The 25685-nt window shown below is 43.7% G+C and overlaps 1 protein-coding gene across 1 annotated transcript; it reads right to left on the reverse strand.

The window, feature by feature from the left end:
• Nucleotides 1-5994: 5994 nt before the first annotated feature.
• LOC122926167 (uncharacterized protein K02A2.6-like) lies at nt 5995-10116 on the reverse strand. The gene has a single exon (XM_044277546.1). The coding sequence runs from the start codon at nt 10114-10116 to the stop codon at nt 5995-5997; it is 4122 nt and encodes a 1373-aa protein (XP_044133481.1).
• Between the last annotated feature and the right edge of the window lie 15569 nt (nt 10117-25685).

A 25685-nucleotide genomic window follows, 5' to 3' on the forward strand; every position in this document is an offset into this window, starting at 1 on the left:
TCCTTGGCGGCGGAAGGACGTGCGCCAAACAGCTCTCCGCCTGGGGCCCAGCTGCCACTACATTTACCCAGTGTGCAGTTAGGGAGATATAGCGTCCCTGGCCGTGCTTACTGGTCCACGTATCTGTGGTTAGGTGGACCTTGCTACAGATGGCGTTGCGCAGTGCACACTTGATTTTATCGGATACTTGGTTGTGCAGGGAAGGCACGGCTCTCTTGGAGAAGTAGTGCCGGCTGGGAACAACATACTGTGGGACAGCAAGCGACATGAGCTGTTTGAAGCTGTCTGTGTCCACCAGCCTAAATGACAGCATTTCATAGGCCAGTAGTTTAGAAATGCTGGCATTCAGGGCCAGGGATCGAGGGTGGCTAGGTGGGAATTTACGCTTTCTATCAAATGTTTGTGAGATGGAGAGCTGAACGCTGGCGTGTGACATGGTTGAGACGCTTGGTGACGGAGGTGGTGGTGGTGGTGTTGGTGGTACATCCCCTGTTTGCTGGGCGGCAGGTGCCAACGTTCCTCCAGAGGCGGAGGAAGAGGCCGAGGCGGCAGCAGCAGAATAGGCCGAGGCGGCAGCAGCAGAAGAGGTAGCAGGGGGAGCCTGAGTGACTTCCTTGGTTTTAAGGTGTTTACTCCACTGCAGTTCATGCTTTGCATGCAGGTGCCTGGTCATGCAGGTTGTGCTCAGGTTCAGAACGTTAATGCCTCGCTTCAGGCTCTGATGGCACAGCGTGCAAACCACTCGGGTCTTGTCGTCAGCACATTGTTTGAAGAAGTGCCATGCCAGGGAACTCCTTGAAGCTGCCTTTGGGGTGCTCGGTCCCAGATGGCGGCGGTCAGTAGCAGGCGGAGTCTCTTGGCGGCGGGTGTTCTGCTTTTGCCCACTGCTCCCTCTTTTGCTACGCTGTTGGCTCGGTCTCACCACTGCCTCTTCCTCCGAACTGTGAAAGTCAGTGGCACGACCTTCATTCCATGTGGGGTCTAGGACCTCATCGTCCCCTGCATCGTCTTCCACCCAGTCTTGATCCCTGACCTCCTGTTCAGTCTGCACACTGCAGAAAGACGCAGCAGTTGGCACCTGTGTTTCGTCATCATCAGAGACATGCTGAGGTGGTATTCCCATGTCCTCATCATCAGGAAACATAAGTGGTTGTGCGTCAGTGCATTCTATGTCTTTCACCGCTGGGGAAGGGCTAGGTGGATGCCCTTGGGAAACCCTGCCAGCGGAGTCTTCAAACAGCATAAGAGACTGCTGCATAACTTGAGGCTGAGACAGTTTCCCTGGTATGCATGGGGGTGATGTGACAGACTGATGGGGTTGGTTTTCAGGCGCCATCTGTGCGCTTTCTGCAGAAGACTGGGTGGGAGATAATGTGAACGTGCTGGATCCACTGTCGGCCACCCAATTGACTAATGCCTGTACCTGCTCAGGCCTTACCATCCTTAGAACGGCATTGGGCCCCACCATATATCGCTGTAAATTCTGGCGGCTACTGGGACCTGAGGTAGTTGGTACACTAGGACGTGTGGATGTGGCAGAACGGCCACGTCCTCTCCCAGCACCAGAGGGTCCACTAACACCACCACGACCATGTCCACGTCCGCGTCCCTTACTAGATGTTTTTCTCATTGTTATGGTTCACCACAACAACAAATATATTATTTGGCCCAATGTATTGTATTCAAATTCAGCGGGATATAAATTTGAGGCCTAGTATTTAGGCGCTGGGTGACCGGTATGGATTTAGTGACAGAATTAGACTTGGAAATGCACAGAAGCGTGTGTGTGAAGTTATTCTGAATGACCCTATGTGCACCTTCAATATGATCTACCCTTTTAGGGATAGATTTCAAATAGCTCTGATATAGCAGAAACGACTAAATTATGAAATTGCTAAATTGGGAATTGTATTTCAACCCAGAACAAAAAATGTGCTTTGACGGACACTAAATAACTTTCCCAGCCACAACAGGACAGCGGTAACGAGAGATTTAGCGGGATATAAATTTGAGGCCTAGTATTTAGGCGCTGGGTGACAGGTATGGGTTTAGTGACAGAATTAGACTTGGAAATGCACAGTAGCGGGTGTGTGAAGTTATTCTGAATGACCCTATGTGCACCTTGAATATTATATACCCTTTTAGGGATAGATTTCAAATAGCTCTGATATAGCAGAAACCACTAAATTATGAAATTGCTAAATTGGGAATTGTACTTCAACCCAGAACAAAAAATGTGCTTTGACGGACACTAAATAACTTTCCCAGCTACAACAGGACAGCGGTAACGAGAGATTTAGCAGGATATAAATTTGAGGCCTAGTATTTAGGCGCTGGGTGACAGGTATGGGTTTAGTGACAGAATTAGACTTGAAAATACACAGTAGCGGGTGTGTGTGAAGTTATTCTGAATGACCCAATGTGCACCTTGAATATTATATACCCTTTTAGGGATAGATTTCAAATAGCTCTGATATAGCAGAAACCACTAAATTATGAAATTGCTAAATTGGGAATTGTACTTCAACCCAGAACAAAAAATGTGCTTTGACGGACACTAAATAACTTTCCCAGCTACAACAGGACAGCGGTAACGAGAGATTTAGCGGGATATAAATTTGAGGCCTAGTATTTAGGCGCTGGGTGACCGGTATGGATTTAGTGACAGAATTAGACTGGGATATGGCCAAAAAATAACCACACTATTGCTGGTTAAATGCACTTGGTGACGGGCGCAGCTTGCCCCTGATGTAGTATATGGCCAAAAAATGAACAGACTATTGCTGGTTAAATGCACTTGGTGTCACAGCTTGACCAACCACACTACTGAGGGTTAAATGCACTTGGTGACGGGCGCAGCTTGCCCCTGATGTAGTATATGGCCAAAAAATAAACAGACTATTGCTGGTTAAATGCACTTGGTGTGACAGCTTCACCCTGATGTAGGCTTTAGCCAGAAAACAACCACACCATTGAGGGTTAAATGCACTTGGTGACAGGCGCAGCTTGCCCCTGATTTTGTATATGGCCAAAAAATGAACAGACTATTGCTGGTTAAATGCACTTGGTGTGACAGCTTCACCCTGATGTAGGCTTTAGCCAAAAAACAACCACACCATTGAGGGTTAAATGCACTTGGTGACAGGCGCAGCTTGCCCCTGATTTTGTATATGGCCAAAAAATGAACAGACTATTGCTGGTTAAATGCACTTGGTGTGACAGCTTCACCCTGATGTAGGCTTTAGCCAAAAAACAACCACACCATTGAGGGTTAAATGCACTTGGTGACAGGCGCAGCTTGCCCCTGATTTTGTATATGGCCAAAAAATGAACAGACTATTGCTGGTTAAATGCACTTGGTGTGACAGCTTCACCCTGATGTAGGCTTTAGCCAAAAAACAACCACACCATTGAGGGTTAAATGCACTTGGTGACAGGCGCAGCTTGCCCCTGATTTTGTATATGGCCAAAAAATGAACAGACTATTGCTGGTTAAATGCACTTGGTGTGACAGCTTCACCCTGATGTAGGCTTTAGCCAAAAAACAACCACACCATTGAGGGTTAAATGCACTTGGTCGCAGCTTGTGCTGGCGCACCACAAGACACAAAATGGCCGCCGATCACCCCAGAAAAATGTGACTGACAAACGGTCTGGGCAGCCTAAAAACAGTGAGCAATTGAGGATCAGCAGCTCAATGATCCACAGCTGCAGATCGATCAGTTAATCAAGTCCTTTGGAGGAGTTAATCTGCCTAATCTCGCCCTACTGTCGCAGCCGCAACCTCTCCCTACGCTAATCAGAGCAGAGTGACGGGCGGCGCTATGTGACTCCAGCTTAAATAGAGGCTGGGTCACATGGTGCTCTGGCCAATCACAGCCATGCCAATAGTAGGCATGGCTGTGATGGCCTCTTGGGGCAAGTAGTATGACGCTTGTTGATTGGCTGCTTTGCAGCCTTTCAAAAAGCGCCAAGAAAGCGTCACAAAAGCGCCAAGAAAGCGACGAACACCGAACCCGAACCCGGACTTTTACGAAAATGTCCGGGTTCGGGTCCGTGTCACGGACACCCCAAAATTCGGTACGAACCCGAACTATACAGTTCGAGTTCGCTCATCCCTACTTGTAACATCCCCAAAAAAAAATATCATTCCCAAAATGATCCAAACATGAAGTAGACATATAGGGAATGTGAAGTAATAACTATTTTTGGAGGAATTAGGGTCCATTCACACGTCCGTTGTTTCTTTCCTGATCTGTTCCGTTTTTTGCTGAACAGATCTGGACCAGATCTGTACCAATTAATTTTAAATGGGTCCTGAAAAAAAATCTGACATTGTGCTGTCCTATTTTTTTCAGGACCAATTGAAAATGAATGGGTCCAGATCTGTTCAGCAAAAAACGGAACAGATCAGGAAAGACACAATTTGAAACTTGGAAATTAGCAATTTTTTAGCAATTTTTGGTATATTTGGTATTTTTTTATAAATAAAATTTATTATTTTTTTACTTTATTTTACCAGTGTCATGAAGTACAATATGTGACGAAAAAACTATCTCAGAATGGCCTGGATAAGTCAAAGCGTTTTAAAGTTATCACCAAAAGTAAATGGCCTGGTCCTTAAGGTGAAATAAGGCTGTGTCCTAAAGGGATCAAAGGTGGAAAAAGTTCTGAAATTATTTATCTTTGTCTCATTTTTTACAGCACAGAAACCTGACATTTTAACAGGGGTATGTAGACTTTTTATATCCACTGTACATTACTAGAATCAATGGACATCCAGTACAATCAGTGGACATCCCGTATGATCAGTGGACATCCAATACAATCTGTGCACACCTGATACAATCAATGGACATCCTCTACAACCCACATTTTTCCATTGATTGGATCAATATATTTAAAAAGAATTCAATATTGTGAATAAACTTTTCTTGCCTTTGGACATTTACTCATTCTTGTACAAAAAAAGAGCAAGGATTTAACAAGGTAAAAAAATCTCATTTTATTCAATATAAATCACATGATCATTACAGGTGAGACTCAAAAGGGACAGAACATGGAGACTGGGCCACAAAAGTGCTCTACAATGTGGAGAATCACAATGGGGGATAATGTGACCATATACAGCAGGTAACAGACAATTGACAGAAGCTGTGAATATTGGAGTAGTTGCGGGTGCAATTGCTGTTCCCTAGTATTGAACAACTACGTAGCTCTTATTCACAGTGTCCAAACAATGGATGCTGTAGGGTATAACTGGACGGTGCAATACTACTCATAAAGATGGCATATAACAATAACTGCAAGCCACTAGTCCCACCCTAATCCAGATACCATGTTACCTACCCATGTTGCTGCTGAAAAATTGTGACACGGTTCCCCCACTGCTTCAACCTCGACACGTGTTTCACCACGTAGGCTTCGTCAGGAGGTACATTTAGTCATTCTTGTCATAAATAAAGCACTGACCAGAAAATCATCTAAATTGGGCTTTTTGCCAATCTAGGATGCAGCATCTAGTCTAAGGACATCTTGGAACTTTAGAATCTTTTATGGTTTCTGTTATGTCCCCTGGACACTCTGTGTCTCTCAGGTGCTGCTGGCAATGCTGCCAGTATCTGCTCAGCAAGTTACGCACACAGGCCGATGTACTACTTAACCAGAGCAAGGTTTATTACTCAGAACATTATGGCATTCTTACATGGAGGAGTCTTATTCCAACAGCTTCTGTCCTTATCAGATGTAATCCCTTCTCAGCCTCATGTGTCTGCTTCCAGTTCCCCTCACACACACTGTCTGACTTCCTGGTACAGCTCCTCCCCCCCCATCATGCATCAGGAGAAAAAGGGTAAAGGTCACAGTGATCTATCACAACATCACACCTCCTTTCCTCCCCAAAAAAAAAAAAAAAAAACATAACAAGAGAACAAAATGTTGAACACATAACATAACAAGGCAAGCGAGATCAGTTCAGCAAGTAGTATCTCCAATTCAGTTCTGTGATTTCCGCAGCACTTCATGAGCCCTTTGTCTCTGTTCCCTGACCTCCAATGTGTCCCGTAAGATTTCAGCACTTTGCCAGCGAGGCGTTTGACGTCTTTGACGGGTAGACCTACGCAGAGGTACAGCACCGGGAGGAATAAAGTCAGTCGAAGGTACTGGAGATGTCAGTGGGCGTCCCACAGACAAATCAGTCTCTGTAACCTCAGGCACATGTCCGGGCTCCTCAGGAATATGGTCACCAACCGGTTCAGGGTTTGGGTGTAAACTTGTGGGATCATGCCAGACACCATGCCATATGTCACCAGCAGAGTTCAGAGTAGACTCTGGTGGGTGGTCAGAAAGAAGGGTCGGTTTTGTCACTAGTGGCCGGCAAATGCGTTTCCTCAATTGTGAAAGGTGTCGCCGAACACAAATGCCTTCCTCCAGGCGGACAAGGTACATTCTTCTGCCAAGAGTTCCATCAATAACGCCAGGAAGCCAAGGAGGCAAAGCTCTGTAATTCTGAGACCATACAAGATCACCGGCACGGAATCCCAGACGGCCCGGCGGAGGAGGTGTTGGTGACTGCTCCTGCGGACGAACTAAATCAAGTTTGGTGCGGAGATGCCTGCCAAACATAAGAAAAGCCGGTGACAGCCCAGTAGTAGCGTGTTTCGTGTTACGGTACATGATCAAGAATTCCAGCAGCTTCTCTTCTGACAGTCCAACCTGGTCCAGAGTGGACAGTAAGTGCTTCTTAAATGACTGCACAAATCGTTCTGCCAGCCCATTTGAAGCTGGATGATAAGGAGCTGTTTTGTAGTGTTGGACACCCAAACCACTAAGGAAGGATTGAAACTCATGCGATGTAAATTGAGTTCCATTGTCGGAGACTATGGCTGTAGGCAAGCCAAATTGAGCAAAGAGCTTCCTTAAGACTAGAATGGTAGCAGCTGAGGTAATAGAAGGCATTTGAAAAACCTCCGGCCATTTTGAATGTGCATCTACCACGATCAAATACATTTTACCCTGGATGGGGCCAGCAAAATCAAGATGGAGTCTGGACCACGGTTCTGTTGGCCATGGCCAAGGTTGCAGGGTTCCTCTCTTTTGGGGTCGCTGGGCTTGACAGCACCCAGGACATTGAGCAACATAATCTTCAATTGCTGTATCCATTTGTGGCCACCAAACATAGCTCCGGGCCCGCTGCTTCATGCGCACCACACCAGGATGGCCTTCATGCAGTATCCTTAGCATGGTTGATTGCAAGTACTGGGGTACAATCACTCTATTGCCCCATTGTAGGCAACCAGCATTAGTCACAAGCTCACATTTTCTGGAAAAGTACGGACGAAAGTCACCTGAAACACTCCCTGGACATCCAGTCTGAACATAAGAGAATATCTGAGACAGGAAAGGATCTGTGGCTGTATGTCTGGCAATCAGGGAGGTGGACATGCAAGATTGTGGCCTGTGTACTTCCACTACACGTACCTCTCTTAGTGGGTGGTCATCTCTTAGTGGCAATCTGGAAAATGCATCTGCATTGCCATGGGTATCATGGGAGCGGTATCTGATCGAATAAGCATAAGCTCCTAAAAATAAAGCGTACCTTTGTAAGCGAGATGCGGTTGTTGTAGAAATTCCTTTCTGAGGGTTCAGTATTGACAACAGAGGTTTGTGGTCAGTGATAAGTGTGAACTCCCGACCATAGACGTACGCGTGAATTTTTTTTGTGGCCCATACAATGGCCAAAGCTTCCTTGTCAATCTGGGAGTAGTTTTGTTCTGCTGAGGTCAAAGACCTGGAGGCAAAAGAAATGGGGCGCTCCGTGCCATCCGGCATGACATGGGAAAGCACTGCACCCAGTCCATAAGGCAAGGCATCACAAGCCAGGATGACGGGTTTCTTTAAATCATAGTGGACCAGAACTCGAGAAGACAGAATGAGTTCTTTAGAAAGCCGAAAAGCTTCTTCACATTTGTCTGTCCATATCCATTTAGCTCTTGCATCCAGTAAGCGATGTAATGGGTAGAGCTGGTGCGCTAGGTTCGGCAAGAAACGGTGGTAGTAATTTAGGAGGCCAAGGTAGGACCTGAGCTGGGTGACATTCCGGGGGGTAGGGGCATGGGTAAGGGCTTTAACCTTTTCTTCAGTAGTGTGTAACCCATGACGGTCCACCGTGTGGGCACAAAACTCCAGTTGAGACTTGAGAAATTCGCATTTTGACAGATTGACACGTAAACCATACTTTTGGAGTCTCCCTAGCACAGCTTCAACATTCTTTCTGTGTTCTTCATCAGTGGGACCAGTGATGAGCATGTCATCCAGTAGACATTGGGTGAAAGGTATTCCTGCCAGTACCTCATCCATGATCCGCTGCCAGATGGCTGGAGCTGGGGCTATGCCAAAAACCATGCGGTTATACTGGAATAATCCTTTATGAGTGTTAATGGTCAACAGATGGCGTGAATCTGGGTGTACTTGCAGTTGCAGGTAAGCTTGCTTTAAGTCTATTTTTGTAAACTTTTGCCCCCCAGCCAGTGAGCCAAATAAATCTTCAAGTCGAGGCAATGGGTATTGATCCACAAGAAGTTGGTTGTTCAGAGCTACCCTGAAATCACCACAAATCCTAATGTCTCCATTCTTTTTCTTGACAGGCACAATTGGTGATGCCCATTCACTTCTATCCACTTTCGTTATGATCTTTTCAGCCAATAGGTGGTCCAGCTCTGCTTCCACTTTTTTCCGCAAGGCAAAAGGTACCGATCTTGCCTTACAAAAACGAGGTGTAGCACCAGGCTTCAAGAGGAGGTGGGCCATCTTTCCTTTTACGGTGCCCAAAGAGTCCTCAAAAACCTCTTTAAAACGTGACTTCAGGGATTCCACCCAATGGTCTACTTTAGAAAGCAATGTACATTGGCCAATGGTAAAAGGAGGCATGCCCAGGGCTTTGATCCAGTCCCTTCCATACAGCGGAGGACCTCCATTCCTTACAACATAAAGGCGTAGACTTTGACTGTGGTTGCCTAATGTAACAAGGGGCTTTACATAACCCAAGGGCTGTAGTAGTTCCTTGCTGTAGGTTTGTAGCGTGAGCTTTGTAGGTTTTAGCGGCAGGGACAGACCCGATGCCTTTAAATCAGTCCATGAAATGACAGACACAGCTGCCCCTGTATCAACATCCATGGAGACAGGACAGCCATTGAGTGTGACATCCACTTTAATCGCCGGAGTACTCCCAGCTACTCGAAACAGTCCAACATGCTGGACACATGTCTCCTCATCAGAGCTAAAACCGTTATTGTCCATATCCACACGGAATGTCTGTTTACGTCTATCTTTAGTGGTAGTGTTCGGGGAGCGAGAGCTGCGGCAAACGCGCCCAATATGACCAGTCTTCCCACAGCGAAAACAAACGACATCCTTGAACTTGCAAGCAGGCGCACTGTGAGTAGTGTTACCACAACGGTAGCAAGTCGGGGTCCCAGAGACAGAAGAATTAGGGTGGCGAGGTTTAAGCTGAGTGGCAGGGGACGGGCGTCTCGAGCGTTGAGTGATAGCAGTGTGGAATATTTCCTCACCCTGGCTTGCAGGAGTTGTAGGTGGTGCCTTCAGTAGGGTGGCGTCCCGTGTTGCCAACTCCATGACCGTAGCAAGGTCAGTAGCTTTCGTCAGAGTCAAGTCGGGTTCTGTGAGTAAACGTTTCTGTATGGCTGGGTCGCAGAGTCCCATGACGAACATGTCACGGAGAGCCGTCTGTAGGTAGTCTCCAAACTGACAAGTGGCAGCCAGTTTACGTAAAGCAATGATATATGTCTTTATATCCTCCCCGGCCTGCTGCCTTCTACCGTAGAATTTAAACCGCTCCGCGATTTCCAACGGCTTCGGGTTGTAGTGTGTATGTAGCGTCTGAATTAACTCAGGCAGGGACTTAGAGGCTGGCTTGTCTGGAGAAACAAGGTCTCTGAGGGTTCCATATGCAGCTTGACCCAATGCAGTGAGAAAAACTGCGCTTCTCTTTTCAACAGTCACATTATTCGCTTCCATATACTGTTCCAGCCTCTCCACCCAGGAGGTCCATGACTCAGCTGCAGGATCAAATGGTTGAATAAACCCTATGAAGGCCATGTGTGCTAAAATCCACAATCCTCGTCGCCACTGTTATGTCCCCTGGACACTCTGTGTCTCTCAGGTGCTGCTGGCAATGCTGCCAGTATCTGCTCAGCAAGTTACGCACACAGGCCGATGTACTACTTAACCAGAGCAAGGTTTATTACTCAGAACATTATGGCATTCTTACATGGAGGAGTCTTATTCCAACAGCTTCTGTCCTTATCAGATGTAATCCCTTCTCAGCCTCATGTGTCTGCTTCCAGTTCCCCTCACACACACTGTCTGACTTCCTGGTACAGCTCCTCCCCCCCCATCATGCATCAGGAGAAAAAGGGTAAAGGTCACAGTGATCTATCACAACATCACAGTTTCTAACTACTATTCATCAATCTAATGGATGATAGCCTGCCTTCAGAATGTTCAGATTAAATGTTTTTTACACTGATGTTAAAGAGAGTCTGTCACCAGTGACCTCCCTATAAAACTGCATAGATACATAGCTGTGGTCCACCTGATTAAAACGCTATTTTTATTTTGTTAATCCCGAGTTATGATACTTTTTCTTAATATGCAAATTAGGCATTTGGTGCGATGATGGCATCACCGTTGCTCTTGTTTCACCAAAGCTCCATGCCTTTCTGTGGCCATCCCCTCCCTGGCTGCTCTGCCACCACTGCCTGACCCTGACAATCGAAACATTGAGGGAGAGGCTGACCACAGACACGAGTGGATGCAACAACAGCAGTGGTGACACCCTCAATTGTATATTAAGAAAAAGTATCATAACTCAGGAATAGAGCCTCAGATCAACAAAAGAGAAACTGTGTTTTGATCAGGTGAACCACAGCTATGTGTCTATGAAGATTCCATGTAAAGAGCAGGTGCATCTGAATAAGATCCTCACATATATATAGAACTGGGGGTGACTGTACAACAAGTAGACCATCATTTCTTAAATACTTGACTCTAGGAAAGATAATCCATGTTATCAACATGGTATATGTTCCCTGTATTTCTCAGAAAAATGCAACGTTAACCAAATGGGATGAGATAAGAGCATTTATTGTTGATGAACCTTGCCGTATAATTGACCCTTTGTACTTACTAGATGAAAACATTCCTCAAACACTAATTTCAAACAGATATGCAAATTCCACTAGATCTGATTCTACAAATCCTGCCTGATCTGGACAGAGCCCTACACTCCAGCTGAACTCTCCTATAAATAAGCAGGTCATTCACTAATATGATTATACATGGCTGTTCTGTGCATACTCTAACTAGAAACAAATTGGATTCTAACAAACCCGTATTGCTTGTAATTTGTTTCTGGTGAGAGACAGAAAGAAACCTAAAGGTATGCAAATTAGGTTTACTTCCAAAAAACAAAAGAACACTAAGCCTTTCTGATCCTAGCAAATGTAAGATGCTAAAATTTGCATATATGTTAGCCGTAAAGGCCAAGCAGCATTAGCTGTACTACAGTACTCCTCATGCATACTTGTTGGTCTCCCTAATGAGAAAGAGCACCCCCCCCTCCTCCAAGAATACTCCAAGACCACTCAGCTAACCAGAGCAATTTTCTCTTGAGACACTCAGTACTCGTGTCCTTTGGCTTGCACATCTTATTTCCAGTGGAGTATTACATGTGGTTCTCTGTCTCTTTTCTCTGAATCTGAGTCCTTAGAGAACACAGACTGTTATATACCAATTTTAAGAGCAATTGAAAATATTTGATTCAGGTAGAATTAACGCTGACCCTAATTGAATTTCTTTATAAAATTTGCCAAATGTGGCACAAAATGAATTTCAAGAAATTTGCTTATCTCTACTCCAAATTAGTGTTTCCAAACTTGTCCCACAAAAAATATTGAACAGTTTTCAAACCAGCACCTGGATCTGAATTCTTTTGTAATTGCATGTTATTAAAAATGTAGCATAGCCACTGAGTTATTCACTGAAATCTATCTGTATAGCGGCACCTACAGTTTTTTTTTCTTATTTCTTTGACCTGCTTACTGAGATGGCCGCACATGCCCAGTTTCATCTTTCAACTGTCTCCCGAGCTGTGATAGGGAGGACTGAGACACGCTCCCTTAGCTGCAGCAGAAAAGACACTCCCCTTGAGCTGCCATCAATCTAGCAGAGCAATAAATAGGGAGATCTCTGGATCCATGTCAGGTACAGGGCTGGTTTTAGTTTTGTTAGAAAGAGATTGCCATGTACTATATGATGTATGATTTAAATTTTTTACATTAGTCATGGGATAATCCCTTTAACTATTCCCAACAAGCCATGTTTTATGGAATTCCTATACATAAAAACATATCCTTATTATTGAGTTAATAATAAAGAAAATCTTCAAGGTATGGATGGTTATGGTTCCTTGACGAGAGTTTTAGAAAATCCCACGTAATCCCACGTGTTTCTCAACCCCAGTTTTCATGGACCCCCAACTGTTTGAATCCCTTAGAGCTACTGACAGAGGTGGGTAGGTGAAGAGTAACCCATACCTTGGTGGGTACTTTTGCTATTTGTTTAGCCCCCTGATGCCATAATAGAGTGCTATCAGGGAAGTCCCTTCATGTGCAATGTCCTGGGTTTTCGGTACTATAACCTTCCCCACATAACCTCTGCTATAAGTGATGGCTCTAGAGTCCAACGAGGAGACCACTAGAGCTGTCATTAACAGCAGTGTGGATGGGTTGGGAAGCAGAAAGTGAGAAGAGCCCGAGACACTGAACATGAACTGACCACCCCCATGACACTTGCATCATGGCTCCCTTTAAATTAGTTATTTATAATGATTTTTGCTTAAAGGGGTTCTGCACTTTGTTTTAACTGATGATCTATCCTCTGGAGCTGGGTCCCCAGCAAACCAATGAGAGGTAGTTTGGGGAAAAAAGGTAAAATATAAATGCAGTAAAATCTGATATCCATCTATGTAATCAATTGGTTTGTGTAAGAAGCCACAGTTGGAGACAACTTTCTCTGTAGCATTTATCTCATCCATTGCCTATTGCCAATAGACATGATGCTAATGCGATAAGAAGGATTCTAGTGAGGGTAAGGTTTGGTATTATCTAACTAGAAAAATGTTTGCATCACTCTGTTGGGCATTTTAACCTTTTTTTTCCCAAAGACTGTCTTTTCATGCCTAGAATCTTAGAATATCTTGGGTACATATCTCTTTGTATCTCTCTAATCTATTTATCTATCTATCTATCTATATATTTATCTATCTATCCATCCATCTATCTATCTATCCACCCATCTTGGCAATAATTTGGTATAAATAAAATGTTTTAATTTCAATTATAATAACCTATTTGGTGGACAGCAGAACATTGTTGGCATGCAAGTTGGGTCCATCAACAAAGTGAATAAGAAGATAAGAAGATGAATATGAATCAATGGCAAAACAAGATTTTCCAACGTCAGACAACATTTTTTTTAATTTATGTTATGTATGGTAACTCTATGAGGCTCTGTATTTTTAGTCAGGGATTAACTCTGCTAGGTTAGAATATCTCCTTAATTTATCTTGCAATGGAACATACCATCATTTTTATAGTGCATCGTAAATACAGTTCTGTATGATATCAGAGACACACAGGGGTAAAGTATGGGCCTAAGTAGTCTTTAGGTATCATATTACACATTTGTACAATATATGTATGGGCCATTAAACATAATTTCCTGTTCTTTTTTTAGCAATATTGCACTCGAGTTAGGAACCATCTACTAACCAAAAGTTTCAATTTCAGTGTGTGATACTGCCATAAATCCTAGATAGAATTGCCACTAGTGATGGACGAACAGCTGCTGGAACGGTTCGAGAACGCGATCAAATGTTCGCAAACCGCAAGTTCACGGCGGGTCCCATTCATTTTAATGGCAGGCGAACCTGAAAAACCTTCAGCTCATATTTGCAGCCAAGAAATAATTACTAGAAGTGCACAAATAGTCCCACAACATGGACAGTGACATACCAGATGTATTATTCGAATTTGCGATCTCCATGTATTATTTTTTTCAATGCGAAATATCAGCAATATATTTTTCGCGTACGCGCATGCGCAAATGCTTTTTTTGGGGGGGGGGGGGGCGACAGGTATATCACACCGGTAGAAATTACTTGTTCCAATAAAGCTTGTCCCTCTATATGCCTGCAGTATCGCAGCAGAACCGCACACAACTGCCGCACAATACAAATGCACTATAATATACTTTCTAACATAGAAAGTATATTATGACATTGTACAAGGAAGGCAATCTATTAGAATACACATAAAGATAAAACGTAACTTTTAATAATGTTACTATGATGGTCCAGTCACATGTCCGTAAGTGTTTTGCGGATCCGGCAATGTGCATTCCGCAATTTATGGACCGCATATCGCACTATAATAGAAAATGCCTAATCTTGTCTGCAATTGCGGACAAGAATAGGACATGTTCTATTTTTTTGCGGAAACGGAAGCACAGATGCAGAAGTGCCGATCCGCAAATGCGGATGCGGACAGCACATTCCGGCCCCATTGAACATGAATGGGTCTGCAACCGTTCCGCAAAATTGCGGAACGGATGCGGACCCATTTTGCGGACGTGTGAATGGAAAAGATATTCCTTTAAAATAAAAATTAATTATTCTGCACTTTGTTTATCCTCTGGATAGAACATCAGCATCTGATCGGCAGGGGTCCGACACCCAGGACCCCCGTCGATCAGCTGTTTGAGAAGGCAGCGGCGCTCCAGCAGCGGCGCGGCCTTCTCACTGTTTTCGCTGGCCCAGTGACGTCACGACTAGTATCAACTAGATTGGGCGGGGCTAAGCTCCATTCAAGTGAACAGAGCTTAGCCCCGCCCACGCTAGTTGATACTAGCGAGAATGTTATCAATATCAAATCAGCTAGGAACCAACTCCCGGCATCCCCGCTGATTAGCTGTTTGAAGAGACCACTCAACTCTGGCTTCCAAGGCCAGTGACATCACGTTCATCGGTCTTATGTCCTAGGCACAGCTCATAACCATTTCAAGTAAATGGGGCTGAGCTACAATGCCAAGTACAGACATTATCCAATGGATGGCGCTGTTCTTGGTAAGCTGCAAGGAGGCTTCAGCGCCATGGTCTCTTTAAACAGCTAATCGACAATGTGCCAGGACAGGTGTCGGGCCCCCGCTAATTTGATATTGATGAGCTATCCCGAGGATAGGTCATCAATATTAAAAACCCAGAAAACCTCTTTAAGAGTGTCCTAAAAACACTTCTTCTTAGGATGGCCTATTGCATTCCATAAGCTGACTCTTCTCCATTATCTTCTCAATCACAAACCCAATCCTTTCATCCAACAATAACACCCACACTCCATGCATTCAAATGCTTTTAAAGAGGTTGTGCAGACAGTATATATTGATGATGTATCCTCAGGATAGATCATCAATATCTGATCTGTGGGGGTCCGACTCCTGGCACCCCTGCCGATCAGCTGTTTGATGAGGCAGTGCTCATTCGAGCGCTACTTCGTCTTCAAGATTACACTGCATGTTGTCCTGGAAGTCTTGGCGGAACCGTGTAATCACAAGCCCTTGTTCCATTCACTTGTAATTAGTGATGAGCGGGAGGTGCCATATTCGATTTCGCAATATTTCGCAATTGAATATTCGTCTTATATTCGTCGAAATCGAATATTCGTCATTATTCTATTTATTGCGATTTAATTATTCGTGTATTGCGATTTTCTTTTAACTGTATAAGGCAACTTTCCTATTGGTTGGCTATTTAGAATATTCCATATTTTTTTCCAATCTGTAGAGTTGTTTGCATACTCCTCCCCAACAAGCATCCCCGTCACCATGGGAACGCCTGTGGGTTAGAAAATACCATCGGATCTGAGTTTTCACTGAGAGGAGTATGCCAAAGTTGAATTATACGAATATTCCAAAAAATTAAGTTATAGCAATATATTCGTAAAATGCACATATAGACTGCAATTTACAAACCGAATTCCAAAAAAGTTGGGACACTATACAAATCGTGAATAAAAACTGAATGCAATGATGTGGAGGTGCCAACTTCTAATATTTTATTCAGAATAGAACATAAATCACGGAACAAAAGTTTAAACTGAGAAAATGTACAATTTTAAGGAAAAAATATGTTGACTCAGAATTTCATGGTGTCAACAAATCCCCAAAAAGTTGGGACAAGGCCATTTTCACCACTGTGTGGCATCTCCCCTTCTTCTTACAACACTCAACAGACGTCTGGGGACCGAGGAGACCAGTTTCTCAAGTTTAGAAATAGGAATGCTCTCCCATTCTTGTCTAATACAGGCCTCTAACTGTTCAATCGTCTTGGGCCTTCTTTGTTGCACCTTCCTCTTTATGATGCGCCAAATGTTCTCTATAGGTGAAATATCTGGACTGCAGACTGGCCATTTCAGTACCCGGATCCTTCTCCTTCGCAGCTATGATGTTGTGATTGATGCAGAATGTGGTCTGGCATTATCTTGTTGAAAAATGCAGGGTCTTCCCTGAAAGAGATGACGTCTGGATGGGAGCATATGTTGTTCTAGAACCTGAATATATTTTTCTGCATTGATGGTGCCTTTCCAGACATGCAAGCTGCCCATGCCACACGCACTCATGCAACCCCATACCATCAGAGATGCAGGCTTCTGAACTGAGCGTTGATAACAACTTGGGTTGTCCTTGTCCTCTTTGGTCCGGATGACATGGCGTCCCAGATTTCCAAAAAGAACTTTGAATCATGACTCGTCTGACCACAGAACAGTCTTCCATTTTGCCACACTCTATTTTAAATGATCCCTGGCCCAGTGAAAACGCCTGAGCTTGTGGATCTTGCTTAGAAATGGCTTCTTCTTTGCACTATAGAGTTTCAGCTGGCAACAGCGGATGGCATGGTGGATTGTGTTCACTGACAATGGTTTCTGGAAGTATTCCTGAGCCCATTCTGTGATTTCCTTTACAGTAGCATTCCTGTTTGTGGTGCAGTGTCGTTTAAGGGCCCGGAGATCACGGGCATCCAGTATGGTTTTACGGCCTTGACCCTTACGCACAGAGATTGTTCCAGATTCTCTGAATCTTCGGATGATGTTATGCACAGTTGATGATAATAGATGCAAAGTCTTTGCAATTTTTCGCTGGGTAACACCTTTCTGATATTGCTCCATTATCTTTCTGCGCAACATTGTGGGAATTGGTGATCCTCTACCCATCTTGGCTTCTGAGAGACACTGCCACTCTGAGAAGCTCTTTTTATACCCAATCATGTTGCCAATTGACCTAATTAGTGTTAATTGGTCTTCCAGCTCTTCGTTATGCTCAAATTTACTTTTTCCAGCCTCTTATTGCTACTTGTCCCAACTTTTGGGGGATTTGTTGACACCGTGAAAATTTGAATCAACTTATTTTTCCTTCAAAATGATACATTTACTCGGATTAAACGTTTGATCTGTCATCTACGTTCTATTACAAATAAAATATTGACATTTGCCATCTCCACATCATTGCATTCAGTTTTTATTCACAATTTGTTTAGTGTCCCAACTTTTTTGGAATCCGGTTTGTAGCTAATATAGTGCTATAATCTTTTTTTATATAGTTTAATTTTTTTTGTCTCTTCTGAAGTTCAGATTTGGAAAAACTTTACACTATTAAAAAAATACTATAGCACTATATTAGCTAAATTGCAGTCTGTATGTGTATTTCACAAATATTCGCTATATTGCTATAACTTCGTGTTTTAGAATATGACGAATATTCTAAAAAATGAATATATAGCAATATAGCGAATATATTCATTATTTAGAATATTCGTCTTTTTCTTTTCCAATCTGTATCTCAGTGAAAACTCAGATCCGATGGTATTTTCTAACCCACAGGTGTTCCCATGGTGACGGGGACGCTTGTCGGGGAGGAGTACGTGAACGACCGTACAGATTGGGAAAAAAAAAGACGAATATTTTAAATAACTAATATATTCCCTATATTGCTATATATTTGTTTTTTAGAATATTCTGCATTTTATTTTCTGTATGAAAACATGATTCCTTCCTGCTTAAGTTGCTTGTTGGCCAATGACTCTTTGACCCACAAGAAAGAAGCAGGGAGGAATCATGTTTTCAGATGTTAAAAAATGACGAATATTCGATATAGCGAATATATAGCACTATATTCGTAATATTCGCAAATTAGCGAAGTTGCGATATTCGCAATTAATATTCGCTATTCAAATATTCGCGCTTAACACTACTTGTAATTACACTGAGCCGCCGCAGCAGGCAAGACAACCGGCAGTGTAATCTTGAAGAGGAAGCAGTGGTCACACGAGCACCACCTGCTCTTCAAATAGCTGATCAGTTGGACCATCACCAATCAGATATTGATGACCTATCCTACACCTAGTACATCAATATGTACTGGCTGCACAACCCCTTCTATACCTGTGCACACACACACTGACTGGTGACCATACAGGTGTATATGTACTAACCTTGGTCTTATAAAAGATGGCTGGACCGTTCCCGAAAAAACAAGCATCTCTGCTTTTCGTGGTACTTGTGGTTCCTCATAGATTGGAAGCTCACTTCCAATGTTGGAACTATTCATCAATGTCCCTGTATCTGATTTTGTTTTTTACATGTATGCACTCATTTGTAAAGTGCTGGGGAATATGTTGGCTCTATATAAATAAAGAATATAATTATTATTATTATTATTATTAATATGTAGCATCTGGATTACAGCCAAATAACACACTAGTCATATTCAAATACGAGCCAATATGGTACACGGTGTAAAAGACATGACACGTCTCCCTGTACCTCTCATGTTCAGAAATAACTGTCTTCTGATTATATGCTCAGATCAGTGTAATTTCACACCTTTTTATAGCTGTTTTTCCTTTCCTCATCGTTTGATGACTATAAATATAAGATGACGCCTGTTACAGAATTCACTTGCACTAGATTATTTATTGCAAGCTATAATGTTTTTGTTAGGTACTCTCACACCATATGTGTCAGGCACTTACTCACTTCTTCCTCTTGATACAGTACCATAGTTATGTGGCTTACAAATTACAGAAACAGGCCACAGAAAGTGTGCCATGTATTAAAAAGTGTTCCTTTCATACACGGCTCCAAGAATTACTGGCTGGCCACAGGAAGGAGCTTTGGAAGATTAAAAAAGATTGTTCTCATTTCATCAAAATGTAGTATGTATGAGCATCCTGACCAAGAATAGTATGTATGCTGTGGCAGCCGTGGGCAGACTGGCCATTTACCCTACAGGAAAATTTCCCAATGGGTCGATGCCCAGGGAGCCTCCCAAGCCCTCTTTGGGTGCCACTAGCCAGGTACACAATGATCTGATCTCAGTATTAATTTATGCTAGGAGCATCAGGTACTTATGCACCTAACCAGCAGCCACAAGTGCCCTCCTGAATTCATCTGTATCACCATCCTCAGTATGGTGATAGGGCAGTATTTTATGCTGCACTGTGGTATTTGGTTCTGCTGGGGTGGTATTTTGTACTGCACTATGGTATTGGTGGCCCTGCCTACTTCAGCTGTCCCTGTTTACCTGTGACTTGTTTTAGCCCTACCTACTTGTGTTGCCCCACCTTCTGTCAATTTGGACTCACCTACAACTTGGGGCCACCTTTAGGTTACTTAAAGTTCCCAGTCTATCCACCCCTGGTGGTAGCCATAGTGCATGCTACTGGTCTCACCATCTAGGCACTTCTAGTGCCTTGGTAAATTCACTGGTTTTGACATAGCTTTGTCATGTTTTTTGTGCACTTTCTTTCTAAAAGTAGGACAAACACAGTTTCAAGGATCTTTTACAAAAAAATAATAATTTGCTAAACTACTACAGAAAAGCCAAAAGAAATGCAAAATCAGAAACCTGCATTTGTGAATGTACCCTACAAAGAAATCTGAAAGGTGCTGTGTTTGAACATTAGGGTGGGGGAAGGGGGGGGGTTGTTATTCCCCAGGTCACAGAGTATTTGCTCTGTTCTGCCATGGTTGCCAGGTTTTTAGGAACCTATCGTGTGTTCTGTTGATCCAACTGGACAGCTCCTCGAATTGGCAAATCTGATCTACTTTTTTTTTCCATTCCTGGACCGAGGGGGGTTCTTGTCTAGTCAGTGTAAGGGGATTAGTGATCTTGAAATTACAAGTAACTGTGTGATCAGATCTTTTTTGGACGGTATAAATGTCTTGTTGGGTCTCGCTAGGACTATCATGTCAAAGGAGATCCTAACTTCCTGGCATTAAAGTTTACTTAGATAGCCCTGAATCCCATCCCAGAAGGAGCGTATCTCTGGACAATTCCACCATAAATGAGATAAAGAGCCCACTCCACCCCCACATCTACAGCAGCTTGAGGTTGGCAGTAATCCCCTATTATACATAAACTCTGGAGTTTTGTACCATCTGGATAATAGTTTATAGTGACCCTCCTGCATGCGTATACATGATGAGAAACCATGGGAAGAAGACAGTATCCTCTTTACCTCTCTGTCCTACAAGATCTAACTCCTTCTCCCACTGTGTCAGAAAGGAAGGTCTATCTGTTTCACCCTGGCCCCTCAGAAGCGCGTAGAGAGCGGAGACTTTCCTATCTTTCAAGATAGGGGAGGCTATTCGTTTTTCAAAGGTTGATTGCCTAAGGTGTGAGAGCTTCAGTTGGCGGAAATTAATGTTTATGAAAGAACTCTTCTAGAGGAGTCGCGAATAAACAACCCCAGAGTTTATGGTAGATTCTAGTTGCGGTTCCCAAAAGGTCGGAAAGGAGACTAGCTGACATCAACGGGGAAGGGTCCTGAAAAAGTTTGTTATGAAGCCTTGCCCAAGTCTCCCATAGACCCTCCAGTAATGGATCATTTGTGCCTGAGACCTGTGAGGGGCCTTGGGGGAACCACAGACGTCAGAGAAATGAGGAGCCCACGGAGTATTCTGCTAATTTGGATACATCTTGTTGTCTCCTTGGGACCGCCAGTTCAAACCATCTGTTAAATTGGATGGCCTGGTAGTACAAATGGATGTCAGGTAGACCTAGGCCCCCTTCCTCTCTACCTCTGATTAGTAAGTGATGAGGGATCCTAGGCTTTTTTTTGTTCCATAGGAATCTCGAGAAAGCCCTTTAATATCTGAAAAGAAAGTATTAGGGAGTCAGATTGGAACCATTTGGAGTGTGTAAAGGATTTTGGGGAAAAGATATGCTTTTAGTACATTTTTACGACCTATCCATGATAGAAAAGGGATGTCATACTTCTTTAAAAGTTCCCTAACCTTCTCCATCAAAGGGACGTAGTTCACTTTGTAGAGATCTCGAAGATCCCATGGTATCTGTATGCCCAAGTATGTCAAAGGACCTTTCGACATTGGAAAGGGGGAGGTGACCCTCAGTCTTGCAAGTATCCCCTAAGTTAGTGTAATGTTCAACATTTCAGATTTCGCGATGTTAACCTTAAAGTCCTAGATAGCGCTGAAGGCTTCCAGTTTGTTATTTAGAGGTACCATCCCTGTCTCTGTGTTGGTGATCAGGAACAACAAATCGTCAGCAAATGCTGTGCACTTAAGGTCTCAACGGGTCCTGGCGAGTAGATTGGATTAATGTCTCTGCCACCAAAATAAAGAGGGATGGAGAGGGATGCCGTTGGTTATTTCAAAGGTGGGCGACAAGGATCCATTTATTCGCAATTTAGCATGTGGCTGATCATATAGCGAGAAGATTGCTTGTACAAATGTTTCTGAAATGTTAAATTTACAGAGTGATGACCTCATAATAGCCCAGTTTACTCTGTTAAATGCTTTTTCAGCATCAATGCTTAGCAATACTAAAGGAAGCTTCCTAGTTTGGGCAACATGAATGGAGTGAAAAATGCGATAGGCATTGTCTCTGCCCTCTGTTCCTTTCACAAAGCCAGTCTGCTCGCACCCTATGAGCAACGGCAGCACAGTTTTTAATCGCAGGGCCCAAATTTTTGGCCATATTTTTAAGTCAATATTTAGTAGTGAAATTGGTCTGTAGCTACCGCAGCTCAGGGGGTCTTTGCCCTTTTTGGGTATAAGTATGACGCATGATTCAAGCGTTTGTCTAGGGAACGGTTCGCCTTTCAACAGTTTGTTGCAAACTGCTGTGAGGTGGGGAAGTTAAACGTCTTGAAATTTTTTGTAGTAGATTAGCGAGTAACCGTTTGGTCCAGGGCTCTGTCCCAATGCAAAACTGTGGATAACCCATTGCACTTCTTCTTGTGTTATTGGTCTAGTCAGATGGGTCCCCATCTCTGTGGAGAGTGAGGGGACGTCAAGTCTGTTCTGCTGGGTAATTCTGAACTCTCTTTTTCTTTATTTAGGTTATAGAGCTCCGAGTAGTACTTATGAAAAGATTTACCTATTGATGGGCTGTCTGATTTGAGAATGCCTTTTTTATCCCTAATTTTAGAGATATAAGATGTCTGTTTAGCTTTTTTTCAACAGTGAAGTCATCACTTTGTTCCCATGGGCGCATATTTTGTGCCGAAAGCAGAGTAAATGTTTTACTACATTCTGGGATAGGAGTTTTTTCAGCTCCAGTCTCAGAAACGTTAAGTCGGCTCACACCTTTACGGTGGCTGATTGTTTATGAAGCCTTTCCATTGTCGCTATTTGTGCCAAAAGGGAATCTATGGCTTTTTGTTTCCCCTTTTTCACACTAGTGCCTAATGCAATGAAGCTCCCCCTCACCACTGCCTTGTGCACTTCCCAAACAATGGGGTATTTACAATCTGCAGTAACATTGATGGAGAAGAAAGAAGAAATAGTTTCCCTGATCTGCTCGCAGTGGCCGGGGTTATATAGCAGGGACTTGTTTAGTCTCCAGTTCCAGTTTCCGTGAGTATGAGAGGCCAGGATGAGAGACACTGTGCAGGGAGTGTGATCTGAGATCGTAATGGATCCTATCTTGGCCAGCTTGCAGTTCTGTAGGAGGGGAGTAGAAAGTAAAACATAATCCAATCTCTGATAGGATGCGTGGGGGTTGGAGTAGAAGGAGTAGTCCTTAGTAGTGGAGTTGAGATGTCTCCAGACATCACTGAGATTCAATGCTTGTAGTTTAGAGTGAAGTCTACTTAGATGTTTTTGCAAGATGGGAGATTTGCCTCATGAGGAGTCTATAAGGGGATCTAGAACTAGGTTAAGGTCTGTACCCAGTATCACTGGGCCTTCCGCAAATGCCTTCAGAGTGTCCAGGGCCTCGAAGAGCCATGAGGCTGTGGAGGCATTGGGAGTGTAAAAATTGTCTAGGGTGATTTTTTTGGGAGGCTATTACCGCTTTAAGAAGAATAAATCTGCCCTCCGTGTCTGATAGTTGTTGCTCCAAAGCTCTGGTCAAGAAGGATTTGGAGATGTTGGTGTTCTCCACCTCATCTCTTTCAGTGTCAGGGTTGTTTTCTGTGTCGTTTGGCACCGCTGTGTGTGGTGCGGCTTGGGGGCCCGCCGCCATCTTGGAACCCGCTCTGAGCTGCTGGTCGTCTCTCTTAGTGAGAAATCTTTGCATATCATGCTGGGTCTTTCGATTCTTTGGGGATTCTTCAGGGTCAGGACCCCTTTCTCTCCCATATTTCACCATTGTAAGGTCTGGCCACGCGCTGAATAAATGAATTTTAGTGCTTGGGTGCAGAGGAGCTAAAGACTCATGCTACCACCTGCTTCAGCGGCTAGGCTCCGCCCCCAGGGCTTGTGTTTATACCTAATTCAAGTGCAATAAAATGGGACCCATGCAGTGTCCGATTGGCAGCAGGTGACCTCAGACTGCCAAGTGTTGGCCCCTTGGCTAGAATTATTATATTAGACCCTTTGCTACAGTACCACCTATACTGGGCACTGTCTATGAAGCTTCTAAAAGCTCGATTTTCAGGACTGCAACTGGATGCAACAATTGATTATACTGAATATCTTCCAAATGAAGAACTCCCAAAAAGAGTCAACATTGCCAAAAAGTAATTTGACAGGGAGTCATCCAAAATTGATGGTGTGACATGCTGTTGACTGTCACCACACGTGGCAGCTTGATGATTTCCCTGCCTGCTGATTCTAGATCTTCTGCCTATATTATCACAAGCACGACCTTAGCCAATCAGGATGTGATATCAGCAATAATTAGGTATCTCAGACCATTTTATCACATTTGGAAGACATGCTGAAACATAACAGCTGGGTTTATGGTGCATACATGATTCCATTCATATATTTTCCTTTCACATGAGATTCAACATGGAATGTATGCTGTGCTTAATATATTTTAAGAATTTTCTAAACTGTTAAAACCCATGTTTGTCTTGTAGATAGAAGAACGATTGATGGCTTTTAAGAGAAGAAGACACTTCTACAGATATTGTCCAGACGTACATCTCTAGCTTGTTATCTTAAATCTACCCAAAAATCAGGGAGTCTGTACAAGAAACGAGACCAATGGACTTAGCATGCCTAGGAAGTTTTTCATAAAATGTGCAGAGATAATTAGGTTTCAACCTTTATTTCCACAGTCAGTGGTTTTAGAGCTCACAAATCATCATTACTTCTGACACCGCTGGATTATTACAGTTTGGTACTTCCTGTTATCATCAACCTGTCAAATAATAAGCCTCACCTGCAGAGCATTAACCCATGTCATGTACGAGGGGCAGAACATGCAGTATTTTGGTGTAGTTCCTAGTGAGTATCTGTAATGAGGCCGTACAAGAGTTAATAGTTCTGCGATATAAATCCATGACAGAGAATGTGCCTTGGTTCTGTTTAATTTGCAATTTTCCAACTGATGTTACGTAGGACGTGTTGCGGTCTCGGCATGTGGCGCATAGGCCTCATGCACACGGACGTTTTTTTTCACGGTCCGCAAAACGGGGTTCCGTTGGTCCGTGATCCGTGACCGTTTTTCCGTCCGTGGGTCTTCCTTGATTTTTGGAGGATCCACGGACATGAAAAAAAAGTCATTTTGGTGTCCGCCTGGCCGTGCGGAGCCAAACGGATCCGTCCTGAATTACAATGCAAGTCAATGGGGACGGATCCGTTTGATGTTGACACAATATGGTGCCATTTCAAACGGATCCGTCCCCATTGACTTTCAATGTAAAGTCTGGAGTTCTGTTATACCATCGGATTGGATTTTTCTCCAATCCGATGGTATATTTTAACTTGTAGCGTCCCCATCACCATGGGAACGCCTCTATGTTAGAATATACTGTCGGATATGAGCTACATCGTGAAACTCATTTCCGACAGTATATTCTAACACAGAGGCGTTCCCATGGTGATGGAGACGCTTCAGGTTAGAATATACAAAAAAACTGTGTACATGACTGTCCCCTGCTGCCTGGCAGGTCCTGTTGTTAACTCGTTGGTGGCCAGTGTGCGCACCCCCCTCCCTCCCTCCCTCTATTGTAATAATAGCATTGGGGCCAGTGTGCGCGCCCCCCCAACCCCCCCCCTCCCTCCCTCTATTGTAATAATAGCATTGGGGCCAGTGTGCCCCCCCCCCGATCATCGGTGGCAGCGGAGTAGAAGATTCAT

The sequence above is a fragment of the Bufo gargarizans genome, chromosome 2 (assembly GCF_014858855.1).
Source record: "Bufo gargarizans isolate SCDJY-AF-19 chromosome 2, ASM1485885v1, whole genome shotgun sequence".
Classification (NCBI taxonomy): domain Eukaryota; kingdom Metazoa; phylum Chordata; class Amphibia; order Anura; family Bufonidae; genus Bufo; species Bufo gargarizans.